This window comes from Lathyrus oleraceus, chromosome 3 (genome assembly GCF_024323335.1).
Source record: "Lathyrus oleraceus cultivar Zhongwan6 chromosome 3, CAAS_Psat_ZW6_1.0, whole genome shotgun sequence".
Lineage (NCBI taxonomy): Eukaryota > Viridiplantae > Streptophyta > Magnoliopsida > Fabales > Fabaceae > Lathyrus > Lathyrus oleraceus.
Genome location: NC_066581.1, coordinates 198,163,656 through 198,183,281, shown reverse-complemented (window position 1 = coordinate 198,183,281; position 19,626 = coordinate 198,163,656). Strand labels below are relative to the sequence as shown.

Below are 19,626 nucleotides of genomic sequence, written 5' to 3'. Positions count from 1 at the left end.
ACTGTGGATCGTTACATCTGAAACAATGGAGTGGGAGGTACCTGCAAGGTTAACACTCTAACGCTCAAGTAAGTATATCAAGAAAAAGAGTGAAATAAAAATTATATTAAAATAAAACAAATTTTTAAAGGGTCATAATTTAACTCTCATTCTAATTGGTTTCAAAGCCAAGACTCTAAATATAAAACACTTAACATTGTTCGAGTAAGTCGATTCATGTAAAGATATCTGAACAAACAAAATTTATAGGGTTAAATATGTCTATGGTCCTCGGGAGTATCTCATATTTCATTCTTAGTTACTCAAAATATTTTTTTCAAATAATTATCATCCTAAAAATTTGCTTCCACACTTTTTGTTCCTCCTGCTAAAATGATCGCTAATTCAGTCGCTCAATCAAAATTGTCGTTAATTATGTCACTAAATTGTAAAATCATCTCTAAGTTGCAGAAATGATCAAAAGTGTGGATAAAGTTTTTTAAATAAACCATTTTTTAAAGAAATTTTTTAAAAGAATTAAAAATAAAATAAAAGATATTTAGGAAAACCAATGTAATTATCCCAAATTTATGAAATGAGAGAATCATCACAGCTCCTTATTATCACATAGAGCTCCTTATTTCACAGACTGATATTACTACTACTGGAAAGATAAGATGAGACTACTCTTACTCTTTCAAGATAATAACATTTGTAGAAAACAGAAATTTCATACATGACAACCCAATCAGAAGAAGCAACTGGAGTACCAAAACCACATGCTCCATGCACAAAATGACAAGGCACTCCATTTCCAAGTTAAAACAAGTACAATTATTCTATTTAAGGTTCCCGTCACAGTTATTCCTTCCACGATTCATTGTGAAGCATACAATAATTTTTAATGGAGAACAATGGCTTGACACCACGTTTAGATAATGTAAAAGATAAGGTATACGATCATATTCCCGAAAATAATATTCACATTCTCAAGGATACCATTGTATAATCTACCAATTTTTTTACTAACTTGTAGTCTTACAAGAACATAGAGATGATACATTTCCAACAAAAAACGGCAACGTAGTGTAATAAACAAATAATAAACAACAATCCAACACAACATCAATCACACAACAAGGTATGTTCACATCAGACAACTTCATACAATTTAAAATCACGATGACTCGGAAAATATTCAAAAGGTGAAAGTTTCACAAATGAAGCAAGGAGCAGATTAAACAAACAATAGTATCAAGCTAGCAAATAACCAAGTCTGCCTTAGTTAACTTATCATTTTCATGAGTTCCGGTGTTTGTGAAAGATGCTATCACAAACCTGACACCAAACAAGTACATTACAGTGACCATTGAGAAGATTCGTAGGCCCTGGAGTGTTCTACATCCATATAATGCCTCCTTCCTTGCTGCGACAGATCAAGATTACCGTGAAGTTGGCTATCGAGAGGCTGCGACACATGACCTAGACCAAGATCGGGGACAGCCTCGTGTGATAGGTTACTGGGATCAATGTCCTTGAAATAACATGAAGTGTTTGGAAGCTGATGCATGGCTACACCATGAGAAGATGTAGCAAGTTGTGTCATGGGTGTCTCGTTGAAATTCAGCATGTTATTCAATCCAAGACTTGGTTCTGTGTTTCTAGAACCCCATGTTTGATTTGACAGAAGAGAGAGAGCACAGCTTGAATCTGTGACTCCGGTGTAACTTTCCTCGGAAGGATGCCTGGCACCAGGGAAGCTTGTCCCACCCACCGAACCTTCCAAGAAAAAGTTGTTAGATGGCGACTCCGAGTTTCCCGGCCAAGGCCAACCGGGTGTTGTGGTTTGATTTCCAGAGGATGGAAGTGAATTCCTCAGACTAAGTTTCGGGTGTGGAGCAAATTCCATCAGGAAGCTGCCACCTCCGCCGCTGTTATCTGTCAAGAAAAGTGTCGAGTATTGTTTAGCATGTCAGAAATATACTTCAAGTTAGAAAATCACCAATAGAACAAAAATTGATAGTAGATGGATTTGAAATTGAAATTTTACTGATAGTTTCTAACCAAAAACAGATGACGAAAGTCTGGCAAAACGCGAAGTTAAGAGAGAGTTGGGTGGGGGCTTTCTGCGACGCTCATTATGACCAGCTAGTCGTCTGCGGCAGCTTCTTTTTCCTTGATCAAACTCAGCAAGGTGATGAAACCTGAAAAAAACTATGAAAATGATATTAGTATTTCTAAATTATAATCACACCAATTTATGTTGAAGAAAGATAGCATACCGAAAGGTTAAGACTTCAGAAATGCTAACATGACAAATCTATTGCTTACATATCATGCTGATGCTGTTGTTTTCACATAAGCTATAAGTTGTTTTTACTTTTCATAAGCAAATAAGTTAAAAACAGCTTATGAACATGTCGTATAATTTTCCGAACAGTTTTGCAAGTATTTAGTAGCATCCTCTAGCACCACTAAGTCAAACAAAGGAAAGTACACAAGATCAAGCTAGAATTGTAAAACAGAACAGCGATGAATAATTACAAAACCAGAGCAAGATCTGGTTTACATTATCCAGTAACATCAATGGCACTCATTCTCAATAAGGTGTTAACAAATCAATAATACACTATGCATGCACAATAACATGAGCTAGCTTTACATAACTTGTGCATGAACATGTCACAATAAAAGACTATTTTTCCATCTTAGTTGCCCCTAAGTCGAGGCTAAGGGGCACAGTGCAAACTACAGACGGGGCCAATGTTCCGGTCGGTCTCAAGCCAGTGCCACTGCGGCTATTGTATATAAATTATCCTTAACCTCGATTCCCAAACAATGTGACTATTTTGGCCAGTCCAGAATTACCAATGACATAATAGAACGTGCAGCCACTCACAAACTCCCATTAGCAGATAATTATCATTAAGCAGGCCTTAAGAGCCCTAGGTTCATTTAGATCAACAAAGGAACTGCTCTTGCAATACAAATCAAACAATTTAATTTATAAAACTAATTACTAGTTAAGCATGTATCTAACAGAACTGAGATGCAAGAATCAGTTAGCAATTTTAAAACATAAAAAGAATCAAATTCCCTGAAAAGGAAAACACTATTCACTATTCAGATAAGCAGTTTAAAGCTGAGACAGGAAAAAGCATAGTACACCCAAACACATTCAACACAACCCAAACTTGGACAAAAGCAAAAGCACAATCAAAAGTTCTAACAACATAAACAAGCAAAGAATATTATTGTGGTAATAAAAGTTAAAAGCTACTATAGCTGAACCGACCAAACAGAATAACACATGATAGATATATCACACCCTCAATAAAACCTGGAGAATAAATAAATAAATAAATATTAAACAAGTAAGATAAAATGACACTATTAACCCTACAAGAAGAAAAAGAATGAGTTAGGTTAGAAAGGTAAAAAAGACCTGCTACACTGTTGACAAAACCTTTGTTGTAGACCAGAAACAGTAACAGTAGGTGATTTAGAGTGCATGCTACAAACTTTGTGTCTAGAATAGTAAGCTTTAGCATCACTCAGATCTACTTTACAACCCTCAACTTGACACCTAGGAGGTTGAGAATGTTGAAACGACCCACCTCTTCCTTTCTTGGAACCAGCAGAAGAAGAAGCATTTGCATTAGCAGTGGAGGAGTTTGCAAGAGATGTATCTTCGAAATAGATACGTTGGCCGAATTTCAAGCCATTAAGAGAGGACTCTTCTGAGGAAGAGTTACCTGAATCCATTGGTGAGGTTTGGTAATGAGTAACTAGATTGTATTCATTGTAGTTGATAGATAAATGATAGTAAGAGAAAGAAAGAGTGGGGGTCTAGTGTAGGGGTTGGTGGTTGTTTAATAAATTTGAGAGATGAAAGTGAAAAAGTAAAGTTGAAGACAAAAGAGGAGATGGAAGAAAGGAGAGACTTGACGCTGGGCCATGTTGTTGGCAGAGGCCAGTTCAGTGCATTGCAGCGTATGGTACACTCAGAACAAGAGACTAACTAGTGTAAGTAAGTGTGTTGTGTAGTCCCAGAAACAAAAGAAAATTAAATAAAGCATGAGAGAGTACCTTTTTTTGTTTCTTTTTTATAGTCTCGCATTAACCATTACAGGCCCAAACAAGTTTAACTGTTGTCTTTGTGCCAACTTTTTTTAGTTTTATTATACCTTACCTACCCCTACTCACCTAATCCACAAACATGGCCAAAACCATATTGTTCTAATGGTGTCTTCAAATGTATGTGTCCAAGAATTACTCTTAAACTAAGCTCAAGTTTTGCCATTATATTTATACCTAGGTGTTTGCTTCTTTGGGTACGATCAGGATAAGATTCTCTTCAGCCATAAAACATTGGTGCCTAATTTAATCTCTTCAACTATGCTGAGTACGGCTGAAAGCCAATATAAGAGGAGCATTGAGGCTACCTTTGCCATTGCCCTCCTCGGTATGGTTTTTTAAAATCTAAATCGTAATATTATCTATATGGTTTTTAATTATGTAAATTTTAATTCACTCGAGTAATAATATTGAATTATGATTGTTCTATATTGGGAGACGTGGGCATAATTGATGCAACTATGTTCTTCTAGGTGGATTTTCCTTGGCCATGGAAAAATGAAAGTCCATACCCCTCTCTAAGGAGGATGAGGAAGGAGTTGTCATGGCCGAAGAGGAGATTTGTGAAGAGGAATCGTTCTAAACAACCCTAGCGGGTAAACTTTGGACGGAAAGTAGCTTTAATGCTAGGATTTTCAAGAGTACAATGCGTGGAAACTGAAGAACCCAGTTGAAATCCAGGATCTCAGCAAAAATTTGTTCATATTCAAGTTCACAATGAAAAGAGATCTTGAATTCATTCTAAGGAGCGGTCCTTGAACCTTTGATAGATCTTTATTGATGCTAAATCGAATATCGGGTGAGGAATAACCTTCAGATCTCAACATGCATTATAGTTCCTTTTGGGTCTGGACCTATGAGCTTCCTCTGATGCGCATATCTGAAACTACGTCATGCAAAATCGGGAGTATCCTTGGAAAGTTCGAAGAAATGAATCTTAAAGAAGTGAATATAAATGGTCATTTCCTAAGGATTAAAGTCACTATAGATCTGAAAGACCCCCCTAAAAAGAGGTACAATTGTGAAGTTCAAAGAGAAAAATCCAAGGACTCATTTCAAGTACGAAAAATTGCCCGCTTTTTGATTTGTTTGTGGTAGGATGGGCCATCAAACGAAAGATTGTGAAGCTGTGGAAGATTTGAATGAGGAAGGATTTGAAGAGTTGGAGGAACAAGACCTATCATTTGGACAATGGCTGAGAGCATCCCCATTGCCCAAGACAGGGGAAGAGTTTAAGTAAAAGGAGTCAAGCTTAAGTACTTGGAGCAAGGATCTTTTTAATGTCTCCTCGAGTCAAAGTCGTTGTGAGTCGAAAGGAAAAGGTAAAGTAGAAGAACATGAGGTCCAACAAGCACAGAGGATGGAGGCATCAACAAAGATTACTCCAAATAGAGTTCAGATCAACAAGGACAAATGCGTAGATGTGGAGACCATAGTAGAATCCTTTGGGGCAGTTGTTATTGTAGCGGGGTATTCGTTACCATTAGAGATATTGACTAAATCCAAGGTAAACCATACAAGTCGAGTCGCCACCTCACTTCTATTTATTCAAAGGAATGGCTCATATAGGATTCTCTAGCACAAAAGCACACATCAAAAGTTCTATGAAGCAAATCAAGAGTGGACAAGAGTGAGTTTAGAGATTTGGTCCTTATAATCCATCTTCAACATTAAGGTCATTTTACTCCAATTTTACATAGGGAATGTCCTAGAAACTAAGTCCATTTGTCCATTTTTTGCATTTTGGTCCACAACAATCAAAACAAAACATAAGCACAATAATATATACACAATTATGTGCTCAAGTGAGCAAAAGGCAAATTGCATTGACATAAACATGTGCTCAAATGAGCAAAGGAAAAAGCAAATGAATAATATGTACAAGAATAGTAAATTGCATAAATGTAAAGAGGAAGAATTAAATGTTAATGGTTAATGGTTAGTGTTAGAGTTAATGTGCCACAAGGCAATTTAGCGCTATGTTAAGCAATCGTAATTGGACTTATGTAGAAGTCACAACTATCTGAGGTCGGTCAATAATAATGTAGGCAACAACACAAGTTAGAGATTTTGATTAGTGAATAAAATTCCAACAACTTGCCATGCCAAAAAGAATATGAGAAATGATCTTGTATTGATTTAGGTTCTTTGCATGATTTAGGAAGCAACCTATCCTTAATGCAAAGCCATTCACTTGATCCATGATCAAGATGAATTAGATTTGAATCAAGGAATATTAAACCTCCATGTATCAATGCTAACCACCAATAACTAACTCATTGATCAAAAAAGAAAAAAGAGAAGAAGAAGAAGATGATGATGAAGAATTAAAGTGCATTAATAGAAATGGAATAAGATAATCAACAAGCATTGACCAAAGATGGAGAAGGTCAAGGTCAAACAATAGAAAACAGAAGCAAAATGAAGATTAGAAGTCAAGAAACAAACAAAATATTTTTGGCATTTTTTAATATTAAAATGAAACTTGAATTAAAATAATAAAGAAAGGTCAAACTTCAAACTCACTTCAAATCAACTTTGAAAAGTCCAAGTGAATTATCCCAAGTTCAACAAGGTCAAACAAAGTTTGACAAAAAATTTCAGAATTTTTAGAAGTCAGAAACTATTTTAAATCAATTAAAATGCATAAAAATAACCTAATTGAACTAAAATCTCAAATAAATCTCAAATCAATTAATAAATTTATGAGAATATTTTTCATAGATCTATCATCATTCAAAGAGGTTGGGAAAAATATTTTTGTATTTTTTGGATATCAAAAACTATTTTAAATGAATTAAAAATAACCAGAAAAGAGAAAATTACTAAAAATATCAAATGCTAAAATAAAAAATATTAAAAATCATTTTTAGAAAGTAGAAATTAAAAGGAGAAAAATGAAATTGGTCTCATATTTTTTGGACCAATAGTGAGAGAGATATGAATTTTTAAAAAGAAATTGAATTAAAAGAAATAAAAGAATTAAAATCAGAAATTAGAAAATAAGGAAATACGTGGACCGCTTGATGAAGCTTCATTAATTGACGTGGATCATCACACGGCTAAGAAGCACGCTTCACCATATGCGTGAGTCAAATGAAATACACCATGCCATTAATAAAGTCATAAGGTTGGACGTATAAGATTGCATCTGGAAAAGGGAATGAACGATCCAGATCAAATCTGGAGACCAAACGGTGGCCAGCGCCACCGTCTTCTCCGGCCAAGTCCAAATTTGCAGAGATTCAAATGGTAACCAAAAGACACGATCCAGGCATCAATCGAGAGCTGGGGTGATGTACATCACCCCTGTACCAACCAAATCCATTCTAGATCTCTATATTGAGAGAAATCAGAAGTGGAAGATCTGTGGTGTTCATATGAACTTCATGATTTTTGAAAATTAAAAGCACAATAATGTTACCTCTATGTAGAGGACTTCAGATCACACCACAACAATGAGAAATAAGCACTATGCAAGCTAATTCGAAGAAAATAACAGTTGAGGTAAACCTTTGATTTGCAAGGCTTGGAGTCATAATTCCTTGATGCTATTGCTTACAGTTCACACTATAGATCAAGGAGAAGAAGGTTTAGGAACTTTAAGATCTGAAAATTGATTGAGGAAACCAAAATTCAGATATGAAAATTTGGAAGAAAAGTGAGCTAGTTCCTTTAGTGAGGGTTGTGATTTCAGTTTAGCAGCATTTGGGGCGCCTTCAGGTTGAGGAATTATGAAGTTATGGCATTGTATTTATAGGCAAGGCAATGCTGAATGCATGATCTCAATTTTGCATGAATGGAAAGGGCCTCCATGCATGGGCCTGTACAGGCGCATGGAGGGCCCAATTCCAACTGGATTTGGTAGCTGATGCATGATGAAAGAAAATTGGACGTGCAGATTGGGTGGTAATAGCTCATGCAATGCAAATTAAATGATTTTCCAAAAATGCATTATTATGTTCAAGCCTTCGAAAATGCTATGTCAAAAATAGAAACACCACCTTATGAGTAATGGATGGAAAGCTTATTGCATAAGGATCATTTGTTATGTTGATAAAAACTTCATTTGAGCCTTGGAAATTGATGAAAATTGGTCATGAAGTGTAGGGTGCAAAACATGCACATGTGAGATTTTCAAAATTGGCCAAAGTTCAAGCCCTTCTGTCTCAATGATGCAAGCTCCAAATGACAAAATCTTCAACATCAAAGTTGTATATATTTTCAAGGAAATCAATTTGGACTTAAATTTTGCATCATTTGGATTTTTGATGAAGAAGTTATGGGCACTTGAAGTTGGACTTTTTCACATTTCAATGCATTTGGTCCAAAGTGACCTATAATGTTTTGCATTATCACATGTATTTCTTTTGAGATTTTGAAATTTTTCTCAACAAAACATTTGAAGTAGACATCTTAAGCTTTCCAATTCCTTTGATCCCACCTCAAAATAATGAAAAATGAATGAGTTATGTTCTTGGGAAGTTGACCTAAAATTAGGGTTTCAGTCAAAATGACCTATAATGTCTTGGAATGGATGATGACCTTCCAAGCTTCAAATCAATTTTTGATGAACATGAAAGTTGTTCATATGGTCCTTAATAACATTTTTTATCTTGGGGTAATCTCTATTTGACAAACACATCAATCAGTTAGGTCTCAATGTATTTCAAAATAGTCAGATGAATTGACTGATCAACTTCTCAAGTCCACACCTCATATCTTGATGAATTGATGATTGAGGACACTCAAATAGGTTCAAATATGTATGTAATGATGAATTAAATAACTTCCCTTGATTGCATTTGACCATGGGTTGAGGTTGCTTCATGAGCAAGGCACAATTGATGAACAGATGAATTAGGGTTTCCTTGGGAAACAAGACTCAAACCCCTTGATTTGCTTTGATCAAAATGATGAATTGAGATATTTGGAAGACATATTTTATGGATGAGAGCTTTGGGAACCATTGCCATGTTTGATTTCATCTTCTCTTGGCCATATCAATGCACATAGGATCTCCTAGAAGCCTTAGGCCGTGTGACTGCTCAAGCTACAAACAAGAGATGTTAGTGACATATTTTTGTGCTTTTGGTTAGTAAACAAAATGAGAAAAGCAATAATATACAATTCAAGCATGCTTGGTGATCTCAAACCAACTCTCAAGAGGTCCCACCCAAAGGTAAGGAGCCAAGATGCTTATGATCCTTGAAGCAATGCAAATGCAATGTATGATGCCATGAGGGATCTTAAGGTCAAAATTGGGGTCTTACAGTTATTTCAACAGAAAAGAAGGGTGTGGAAAAACAATCAGAAACTCCATCATCCCAAAAGAGGAAATGGGTTAGGAGGAAATGGGTAAAGAAAAATGTGGGTTCCCAATACAAAGTTAAGAATATGGAGACTACGAAGCAATAACTTATTAATGTTATGATAACAAAAGGTTCAATTAAAGACTGTGGTGGGGGCGAGAAAAAACAGAAACAAGTTGGAATTGAAGAGGGACGATGCAGCAACTTACCAGAGGTGGTGTTGGAAGGCCAACATCGCCTATCACAATGAAAATTCTAAGTTGGAACTGCAGGGGATATGGGAGCCCCCGTGCAGTTCGAGCCCTTGTGAGGTTCATTCAGAATGAAAAACCCATGATGGTTTTCCTCATGGAAACCAAGCTTAACGCAAATGAAGTTCTGAGAATCAAAAGGAAATTGAATTTCAATTATGACCTAGTAGTTGACTGTAAAGGGACTGACATAGATAAAGCGTGGGGTTTATGTTTGTGTGGAAATATCATGATGAGATATAAATTGTGTCATTCTCCCAAAATTACATTGGTGGAGTTTATCAAATGGAAGATAAATAACATCCTTGGTATTTTGCAGGGGTGTACGGTTTTCCTAATGAACAAAATAAAAGGAAAACTTGGCAGTTGGTCTAGTCTATTCATCAGGAGTTTGGAGACAAGTTATTGTGTTTGGAGATTTCAACGATGCAATCCAATATAGTGACAAAAAACGGGGCAACAATAGATTGAAAAACCAATTCTCGTGGAGTAGGAAAGCTTTAGAGATGTGTGGTTTTCAGGATTTGGGGTTTGAGGGGCATCCCTACACCTGGTCTAACGGAAGACATGGTTCAAATGACATTCAATGTCATTTGGATATGGGTTTTTCTTCTCTAAACTTCAAGAATAGCTTCCTTCTCACTAGAGTGACCCACCTAGCGCGTTATGGTTCGGATCTTGCTGCCATTCGCATTGTGATTCAAAAGGAGTGTTTTAGAGGAAAGAAGGTTCACTTGTTTAGGTTTGAAGAAGTTTGGTTAAAAGACCCAAGATGTGATAGTTTTGTTAGACAACTTTGGAATGAGTCTGCACCGATGTTTAATCAAAGGATAAAGTCAATCCAATCCCTTCAGCACACATTCAAAGATCTTAGGACAGAAGAGGCAGTAAAGGAGCTTAAGAGGGTCGAATCTCTTATTAAGGAGAACATAAGATGGTCAACTGACTTTGAGGAGATTGATAAATTCAAGGCACTGGATAAGAAAAGAGATAAGCTTCTAAGGATTAAAAAGACATTATGGAGACAAAGAAGCATAGTTGTCTGGCTTGAAGATGAAGATCGAAATACAAATTTTTTTCACAGTAAATTTGATCCAAGACGAAGGACTAATGCAATCAAATGGATGAAAGATCCTGATGGTATATGGGGGAGAGGCTAGGTTAGTTGTGAAAATAATCTTCTCAAGTATTTTCTCTTCTTCTAAACCTCCTGGCATCCAACATGTTTGCAGCAACACCAGGGGTAGATTATCAGAGGATCACAAGTTTAGTTGTACTAGACCTTTTTTCAGAAGATAAAGTAAAAGAATTTATCTTCCAGATGCATCCCACCAAAGCTCTTGGGCCTGATGGACTTCCAGCCTTGTTCTTCCCAAAATACTGGTCTAATGTTGGAAGAGATGTCACCAAGTTGTCCCTTGAAATTCTCAACCATCATTGAAACCTTGTTGATATAAACTCTACCTATATAACTGTTATCCCCAAGCACAAGAACCCTAGTTCTCCAAAATACTTTAGACTCATATGCATGTGTAATGTGGTTATGAAACTTGTCACGAAGTTGATTGCGAATAGACTTAAGGGAATTCTGCCAGATATTATTAGTGAGGAGCAAAGTGCTTTTGTCAAGGGAAGATTAATTACGGATAATGCTTTGATCGCCATGGAGTGCTTCCATTGGATGAAGAATAAGAAGAAAGGAATGAAATGAACAATGGCCCTGAAGTTTGACATGTCTAAAGCCTATGAAATAATTGAGTGGAATTTTGTCTTAGGTGCCCTTAAAGCTCTAGAGGTCCCTACCCGATGTTACATTTGATTAGAATTTTTATTTACTATGTTTCTTATAAGTTACTCATTAATGGCCAACCAAGCAGATGTTTTTACCCTGAAAGAGGCTCCGTCAAGGGGACCCCCTATCACCATATTTGTTTATTATCTGTGATGATGTTCTTTCAGGTATGCTAAAGAATGAGGTACTCTCCAAGGTCATTTATGGAGTGCATGTAGAGAGGAAATCTCCCACCATATCTCATCTCTTTTTTATTGATGACAATATGTTATTTTCTAGAGCGAATTGTCATACCCAGATTTTGGCCCTGAATTTTTCTTCCCATCAATCACTCGTTTGCATTCTTTCTTCACTCACACTTCATCCTCAGTTTATTATCGGGGAACGGTTTGATTACAATGCTATTGAGTCCCAAACATAGGATTTTGCGGAGGGTAGCATGTTTTAAGGGTTGATCTGCATTTGAATCTTAAGGTTTCTGATATATTTTTCAAAACATGGATGGAGTGCTTTTCTGGTCAAGTTGCCACAAGTTTTGTTTGTTTTCATTTCAAGAATTGCTCAACTGGCAATTCCTCATACTTGGAGAATTTCTTCCGGATTCCTTTGTTAATTGTACTTAATTGCCCATTCTCCTTTAATGACCAGCACAGTCTGTGTGATGCATTGTTTTGTCTGAGAGAAGTGCCGCATCTTTAAGGAAAATGTACAATGCATTGCTGACCCAATATCCAGTCTAAACATCTGAACAATCCACATTCCATTTCATTTCTCCCTTCAACATTGTGATTTTTGAACCAGGGTGTTCCTAGTTTCTCCTCATTGACAATTGGTTCACCTTTACGCATGCAGTATTCGAGTATTTTCTGTTGTTGTTATCATCTGCACAATTTTAGTGTTTCCAGTGAATTATTATGGTTATGACAGGATACGCAAGGACCTACCTTTTGAGTCACTGGAAGCCTTTACCATTGAGAATGTCCAGGAAGGATCCAAATAGCTTTGGACTCATTGTCTTGCATTGTACATCATATCATTGACAACATGCTCACTTCTTTACTTTGAATACAAGAGCATTACTAATTTATGCCTAGGACATGTCACTGGATTGCCTCCAAAACCAAGTCAGTTTGCAATTCTTGTCCGAGGAATACCTTGGTCCTCCGAGGATTCATACTGCGAAGCCGTGAAGAAGTTTTTCACATATTACCACCCAACAACATATTTGTCACACCAAATAGTGTATAAGCGTGATGCTGTTGAGAAGATAAAGGTCAGAGGAGAGTGGGCAATGTTACTTTTGTGGGGGAACCAATAGTTTTAGGATTATTGCAAATGAAACGGATAGTATACATTCGAGAAGAGGCATACTTAATTTTAAAAAAAAAAAAGTTTAACATGTGTGATCCAAGCAGATTTCCAAGTCACACTTCTTACAATTTCTGGTTCAGCAGTGATGTCTTCAAAACATGAAAAAATAACGGTTACATTAATTTATGCGGTAGTTATACAGGCATACAGACGCAACACAACACAACGCTAGAACCACCCACATGGCACTCATCAACAACTTCTGGATTCTCTCCATCCTTCTCCTCCTCATCGCTTCCCCACTCCTCCAAGTTGTTAGGTGTCAGTCAGATGAAGTTGCAGAGGATGCTGGTGAAGTTGAATGACATCGGAATTGTTGGTGATGAAACCGACGACGCTCAAGACTTTGCGGATGGAGGCTTTCCTTCTGCTCCGGGAGTTGATACCATCTGTGTCTTCCTTAAGAAAATTGCAAGATTGGTAAAAGGTGGTGAAGAGGCAGAGCTGCTTGTTGGTCTAAAAAAATGATGGGCAGTCAAGTTTGAATGTCATCGCTATTAAGGCTAGTTTCCCATACATATTTTCTGTCAGCAAGTTCTTGCAACCTGGACCGTTTGATCTTGTGGGCACCATTGTCTATGAGATGGACCAACACCCATACCAAAACACCTTCTTTAATGGAGCAATTGAAGTTGTTGAACCTGGTGTTTTATTCAGCATGGAATTTGCTCTTCTTTTTACTCTTGGAACTGCACTTCTTGTCCTGCTGGGGCTATGGATTAATGGTCAAATACAAAACCTTAAGGAACCAGAACTCCTCCAGCCGGAAGAACAACCGTGACAGTAAGAACAACCTGCAATAAAACATATCCAAAAAAAGGCCATTCAGTTTTGATTAAAGAAGGAATACAGCAGAAAGATATCATCTCTTGGAACACAATGTCAGCTGGTTATGCTAGGCATGGATTTGGCAGACAGGCTTTACCGGTGTTTGATTCAATGAAGATAGCAGGTTTTATACCTGACGAAATTACCATGGAAAATTCAGTCAGAAATACTCCATAGGCCTAATGCAGGCAAGAAGTTCAATTGCTAAGGATAATGTCACGTTGGCGTTCTTTCGGCTTGCAGTCATACTGGCATAACTGATACGGGAACTGAATATTTTATGCAATGAACCATGCAGCCACCAAGTCTTTCTACCTGTTACAATTCCCCTGTTAGTACATAATACAAGATGAAATATGTAGCATGCTTAACCAGGCCATCTTAATGCATAGATAAAACAGTTTAGGAACAGAGCACCTAACCACCTGCATTACAAGCAAGTACTCAATAGAGCAGTGGTCTCATGATTTCTGCAGTGAGTAACAACCTATGGAAGTTACAAGAACATTACCACATTGCTACTTAAATTGTCATGACAACATCATCAGAACAACAGTTGGCATCACAAATTGAATAACTTTGTTCTCTGCGAAACATGGCAACTCATGACCAAGAGGTTGGCCACATGATGAAGCAAAAGCCAAGGCATGCATCCAAAACCAAGTTCAGACCAATACTCTGAATTCACTGCAGTAAAAGCAAAATGGCAACAGTAAAATTTCAAGAGGAATTCCCAATTTGGTATCCAGACAAAATAGAGGGAAAAAGCTTGAGTGCAATTTACCGGTTCTGGTTTAGCATCAAGTAAGGCCAATCCTGACTGAGCACATGAAAAGGGGATTTGACAGAGACCTCTTTTGATCTCCAAACCCTAATTTGCAAACATAAATAGAGAGAAAGAGGAATCAGAGAGAATGGGAGGCGGCAAAATAGAGATATAAACCCTAATCCAAAAATACAGAAGAAATCAGTGAGAGGAAAATCGGTGGCTACAATTCAAAAAGAAAAAAAACCTTAAAGATCAAGAAGAGGAGGAGGTAGACCGACAGAGCGAAAATACTCACTTCGGATATACTTTTCATCAGGATACCACCAAAATCGTAAGCCTCCGGTAAATTTTCTCTCTTTCATTTATTTTTTCTAACCTCCAAGAAGGTAGAAACTCCGCTTTGCTTCATTGATTCTTGGTTTTCGTTTGTTTGCTTTGTCGGCTTTCTGCTTGCGATTCGAGTGATTCTTTTGAGCCATAGCTCGCTCCCCTTTTAGATCCAGAAGGTTGTGTCTGTGTTGAAGTTTGTTTTGAGAACTCTCAATGCCGTTTTTCATGATTAGTGGTGTACGGATCTAGCTGGTTTTATCAGCCGTCACTGTTTTAAGCCTGCGAGTGTTGGGAGGAGGATTTGTGTTTTGGGACTGGCACCATAGCATTATTGTCATTGATGACATTCATCTCCCTTGCTAACCCTTCATAACGCCGCCAGATTAACCGTATCCCTTGTCCCGTCACCCAACAGCCATGCGGCTAGGGTGACCTTCGGGATCCTTTCTCTATTCGCACGTGAGGGTATTTTGGGATTGGGTCTTTTTTTTGACCCGAGTTTGGGAATTTAGGATTCTTGGGCCTTAGTCAAACTCCCAGGCCAGCGGCCCATGCTTGGCCATTCTCGTTCTCCTCCTTGGGGAGTTCTCGTTTAGAGTTTAGTTTTGTTTGGTCTTAGTATAGTAGCAAGCAAGTCTTGGCTTGGTGGAAGTGGAGATAGCTCACTTCCTCTTTGGTCCTGGGTTCGATACCCAGGTGTGATGTTTGGTTTTTTTTTAACATTTTATTTAATTCTCACATTTAACTATCTAGTCTGACTACTTAACTAACATATTTCTATTGTTTATTTATTTTTTCTATTATGTTATTTTTAATATGACTTAGGTGATTCCTCTTTCTTTGGGATTTATGTGAATTATTTACCTTTTATGTGTGAGGATCATGATAAATCATCTCATTTTCATTAATAAAAAGAAGAACCATTCAAAAATAATAATGATAAGATCAAACAATTCTCGATTCAGTCGAGCCCTTTTTTTACACCCTTGTAAGTCGATTGCTTTTTTAAGCATCGCCATCAACCTCACATAGCTTACTCTTGGGCTTTCTTACAATGAGCCGGTTTCTTTGCACTTACACTCATACATTGTTTAATGCTGTATTATTCCATTCTTTGATTATTTGATTTGATCATATACTTGTTTATATCTTAATTGTTTGATTAACTGTTGCCTACTTGTATGATGTATGAGGCATATATTTATATTGCTTGATTGCCATGACAACCCCCATTCATAACAAATGTATCCCTCTCCCATGAAATGTATAATATTCTTTCATTCTTTATTCATCTGTTAATACAAGAACTAAAAGGAACATTCGATAACCATTTCAAAACAAGACCAAAACCTCGATCCAACGTCGAGTAATCATTTTTCAAAACCTAACAGAACCAGCACGTATTCATCCACCCTTTTGTAAGTCGATTGCTTTATGCATCGCCATCAACCTTGTAAGTCGATTGCTTCATGCATCGCCATCTACCCTAATCCCTAACACTTCTCCTTGCTCCATTCGTCGATTCTTGCTCCGATTAGGTAGCACCCGTTAGATAGAACCCTTTGTATGATAACATAGGTAGGATTCCCTTATTCTTTTATATGATAACATAGGTAGAATTCCCATATTCTTTGCATGCCAACATTAGGTAGATATTCCCATTTGTAAATCCTAATACCTAAGTACATATTGCATGACAACTCTAGGGCAGAGCTTCCCCCTTTTCTTTTAGACCTTTCCGAGCGTCTCCGATCTTGTGGCATGTAGTCCGTTCTATTGCAAAGAGGTAACTGCCTAAGACTCGATTCAGCGAGCTGCGACACCTACTGCTAGGACGTGAACACATTGCCCACTCTCCTTTGACACAACTGGTGTCTTCCTCTGTAAGTCCGTGTTCAGATGGCAACCCCTATGTAGGGGAACTACATCGCCCTGATCCTTGTTCCAGACGAGGTATGTAGGCAGGAGGTCGTGCGAGACCTCTCCGGGCACTTTTCCCTTTTTTTGTGTGTGTTTGTCGGACAGTTGCTAGGCTCGAGTTCCCGACTCCTTAGCGATTTGTTGTTTGTTTGTGCTTGTTGTGTGCTTGGAAGCTGATGTAAGCCCATCGAGTGGCATTCGGGTTCCAGTGTGGGTTTGTTGGGTTCGGATGCTGATGTAAGTCCAGTGATTGGCAGTCGGGCTCCACGTTTGCCCTTTTGTGTGTGTTTTGGTTCGGATGCTGATGTAAGTCCAGTGATTGGCAGTTGGGCTCCATGTTTGCCCCTTTGTGTGTGTTTGGTTCGGATGCTGATGTAAGTCCAATGATTGGCAGTCGGGCTCCACGTTTGCCCCTTTTGTGTGTGTTTGGTTCGGATGCTGATGTAAGTCCAGTGATTGGCAGTCAGGCTCCACGTTTGCCTTTGCCTGTGTTTGTTTGTGTGCGTGTAGCCGAACTACGGCAACTCTGATTCTCATGTTCAGATGAGATACGTAGGCACAAGATGCGATGTCTTGCCGAGTTTGACTAACGACTAACAACTAATCCTTGTTTGCTTTCGCCCTCGTTGCGATCCTTTCTCTCGCCCTCGTTGCGATCGAGACTTTCCTTTTCTCTTGCCCTAGTTGCAATCGAGACCCTTTGTTCCCATAGTTAGGCTGAACTACGTTTTTTGCTCTGATTCTCATTCCCGTTGAGATACGTAGGCATAAGACGCGATGTCTTAGCGAGCACACTTATCCTTCACCCATAGGAACCCGAGCTACGAAGACTCTGATTCTCATATTCAGATGAGATACGTATGCAGTGGATGCGACATCCGTGCGAGTCATTTTTCTTCGACCCCTTCTTTTAGTAAATAGTACATTAGATAAACATACACCCTTTAGACAGAAACAACAAGAGTGGATCCCGTAGAGTACTACGGATGCGTAGGGGTGCTAATACCTTCCCTTCGCATAATCGACTCCCGAACCCAAGATTTGGTTGCGAGACCTTGTCTTTTCCTTTCCTTTCTCCAGGTTTACTTCGAGCGTTTCCTTTCCCTCCTTTGGGATAAATAACGCACGGTGGCGACTCTTCTGTCATCTTTCTCGCCGGTTGTTTTTTTCGCATACCGTATTTTTCGGGTTGCGACAGCTGGCGACTCTGCTGGGGATCTGATTTCCCTAAGCGAGTCCCTCCTAGCTTTTGTAGGTTTCTTGTTTATTGGGTGTTTATTCTTTTGTACAGTTATTTATTTTCAGCATTTACCTGCTTTACCTTATTGCATTCATGTACATATGTTTGTTGTATCTGCTGCTGTTTATCTGTTTATTGGGGTGGGGGTGTTCTATGAGAGGTAAGCCCATTACCCAGGCTTGAGTGTACACACAGATTTTAGAGTGGATGTTCATGAGGCTTGCGTGGCATGTTGCTACGTTAAGTCGTTCGTGAAGAACCACACCCAGACGAGGTTTCTCTTGGATATATTATGTCCTACGGATGTTCCGTAACGACATGATGTTCCTTTAGAAATCGTCGACTCTGGTGGCCATTTCCCGAGAACTCAGTCGAGGCCTCTCCTCCGAGACGTGATTATGTTAGCTCTGGTGGGCGCATTCTCGCTGCTCAATCCGAGGACCCCGAGACTGGGAACTTGCTTTAGGATATCCTGTTGAGGGGAGTCAGCAGAGGTCTTTTATCCCGTAATAATGCCAAACCTTCAGTGGTAAACGTATTATTCTCGACTGAAGGGCTGAAGCTGACAAACTTCTGTTCTTAGAACCTACCTGTGAGGGGAGGGTTTGATCTCTACAGATACGGTTTCTGCCAGTGGTGCTGTGATGGTGACTTTGGTTCAGCCAAATTTATGGACGTTTATTTCCGGGACGCCGGAGTTCTGTCCGTGGTTTATCAGCGGGTTCCGTTTATTTCGGATCCATGGGCTGAATCTGTGGGTGCTCTCTCAGATGGTGACTCAATTCTCCAGACATGGGTTCAGATGCCAGTTGATCAGATTGACTTTGGGTTTCAGATGGTTGTAATCAGAGTTCAAGCCGAAGCTTCGGATCCTGTGTGCCGAGATGCACAACCTGCCAGTCTTGGCTCCATCCTTTGCATCATAGCATGTTTATTTTCCAAAAAAATAATAATGCATGAAAAAAAGTTAACTCGCATGTGCATATCCTTTTCAGGATCATTCATGATAAAATAGCATCCGCATCATATGCATATCATGCACATATCATCCTTGCATTGCAGACATGCTTGGGAGAGACTTCTCACTCTGGGTTTTGACTGAGACGGGATTGTTGATCATCGTCCGCACCGCAACCAGATTGAATCATCAAAGGAGTATGGATCAAGTCCAAGCTGAGTTGGCTGAGATGAGGGCAGAACATGGCCCAGTTCATGACGATGATGCAAGGAGTTGTTCAGGGGCAAGAGGAGCTGCGTGCCTTAGCCCAGAGACAGGAAGCTGTGATTCTGCCGCCCAGTCGTGCTTCACCAGAGAGGGTCCCTATCAATTATCAAATTACTGCTGTCACTATTCCCGTCAATAACTGTGTCGTGGGTGAAGATTTGAGGGGTATTATAATCAATGGACAACCTCTTGCTATAGAGACTGTTAATGTCAGAGCAACCCGTGCTCCGGTTCGCCATCCTGGCTCTTCAAATTCTTCAAGTTCTAAAAAGCCATCCTCTGGGGCACCCAGAAGGGGAGAGGGTGAAACAAACGTTGTGCACCGTCGGAGGAGCGTGAACAAAGGACAGCATCGGCAAGTTGCTGCTGTGACTATTCCAGCCACTCAAACTCAACAACAATAGAGAATACCAACTCAGCAATATCAGCATCAACAACATCGTCCTCAGCAGCAGGCTTACCGGCCTCCCAA

General features: G+C 38.7%; 1 protein-coding gene and 1 pseudogene across 1 annotated transcript; one reads left to right on the top strand and one right to left on the bottom strand.

Annotated features, from left to right (window-relative positions):
* Positions 1-980: 980 nt before the first annotated feature.
* LOC127126249 (squamosa promoter-binding-like protein 9) lies at positions 981-4,128 on the bottom strand. The gene is made up of 3 exons (XM_051055137.1): positions 3,425-4,128; positions 2,044-2,183; positions 981-1,917 (listed from the first exon to the last, which is right to left on the bottom strand). Exons 1-3 carry the CDS (start codon positions 3,742-3,744, stop codon positions 1,337-1,339), a joined length of 1,041 nt encoding a protein of 346 aa, XP_050911094.1. The 5' UTR covers positions 3,745-4,128; the 3' UTR covers positions 981-1,336.
* An 8,896-nt stretch (positions 4,129-13,024) lies between these two features.
* On the top strand, positions 13,025-13,623 carry LOC127130397 (translocon-associated protein subunit alpha-like; annotated as a pseudogene).
* The last annotated feature ends 6,003 nt before the right edge of the window (positions 13,624-19,626 follow it).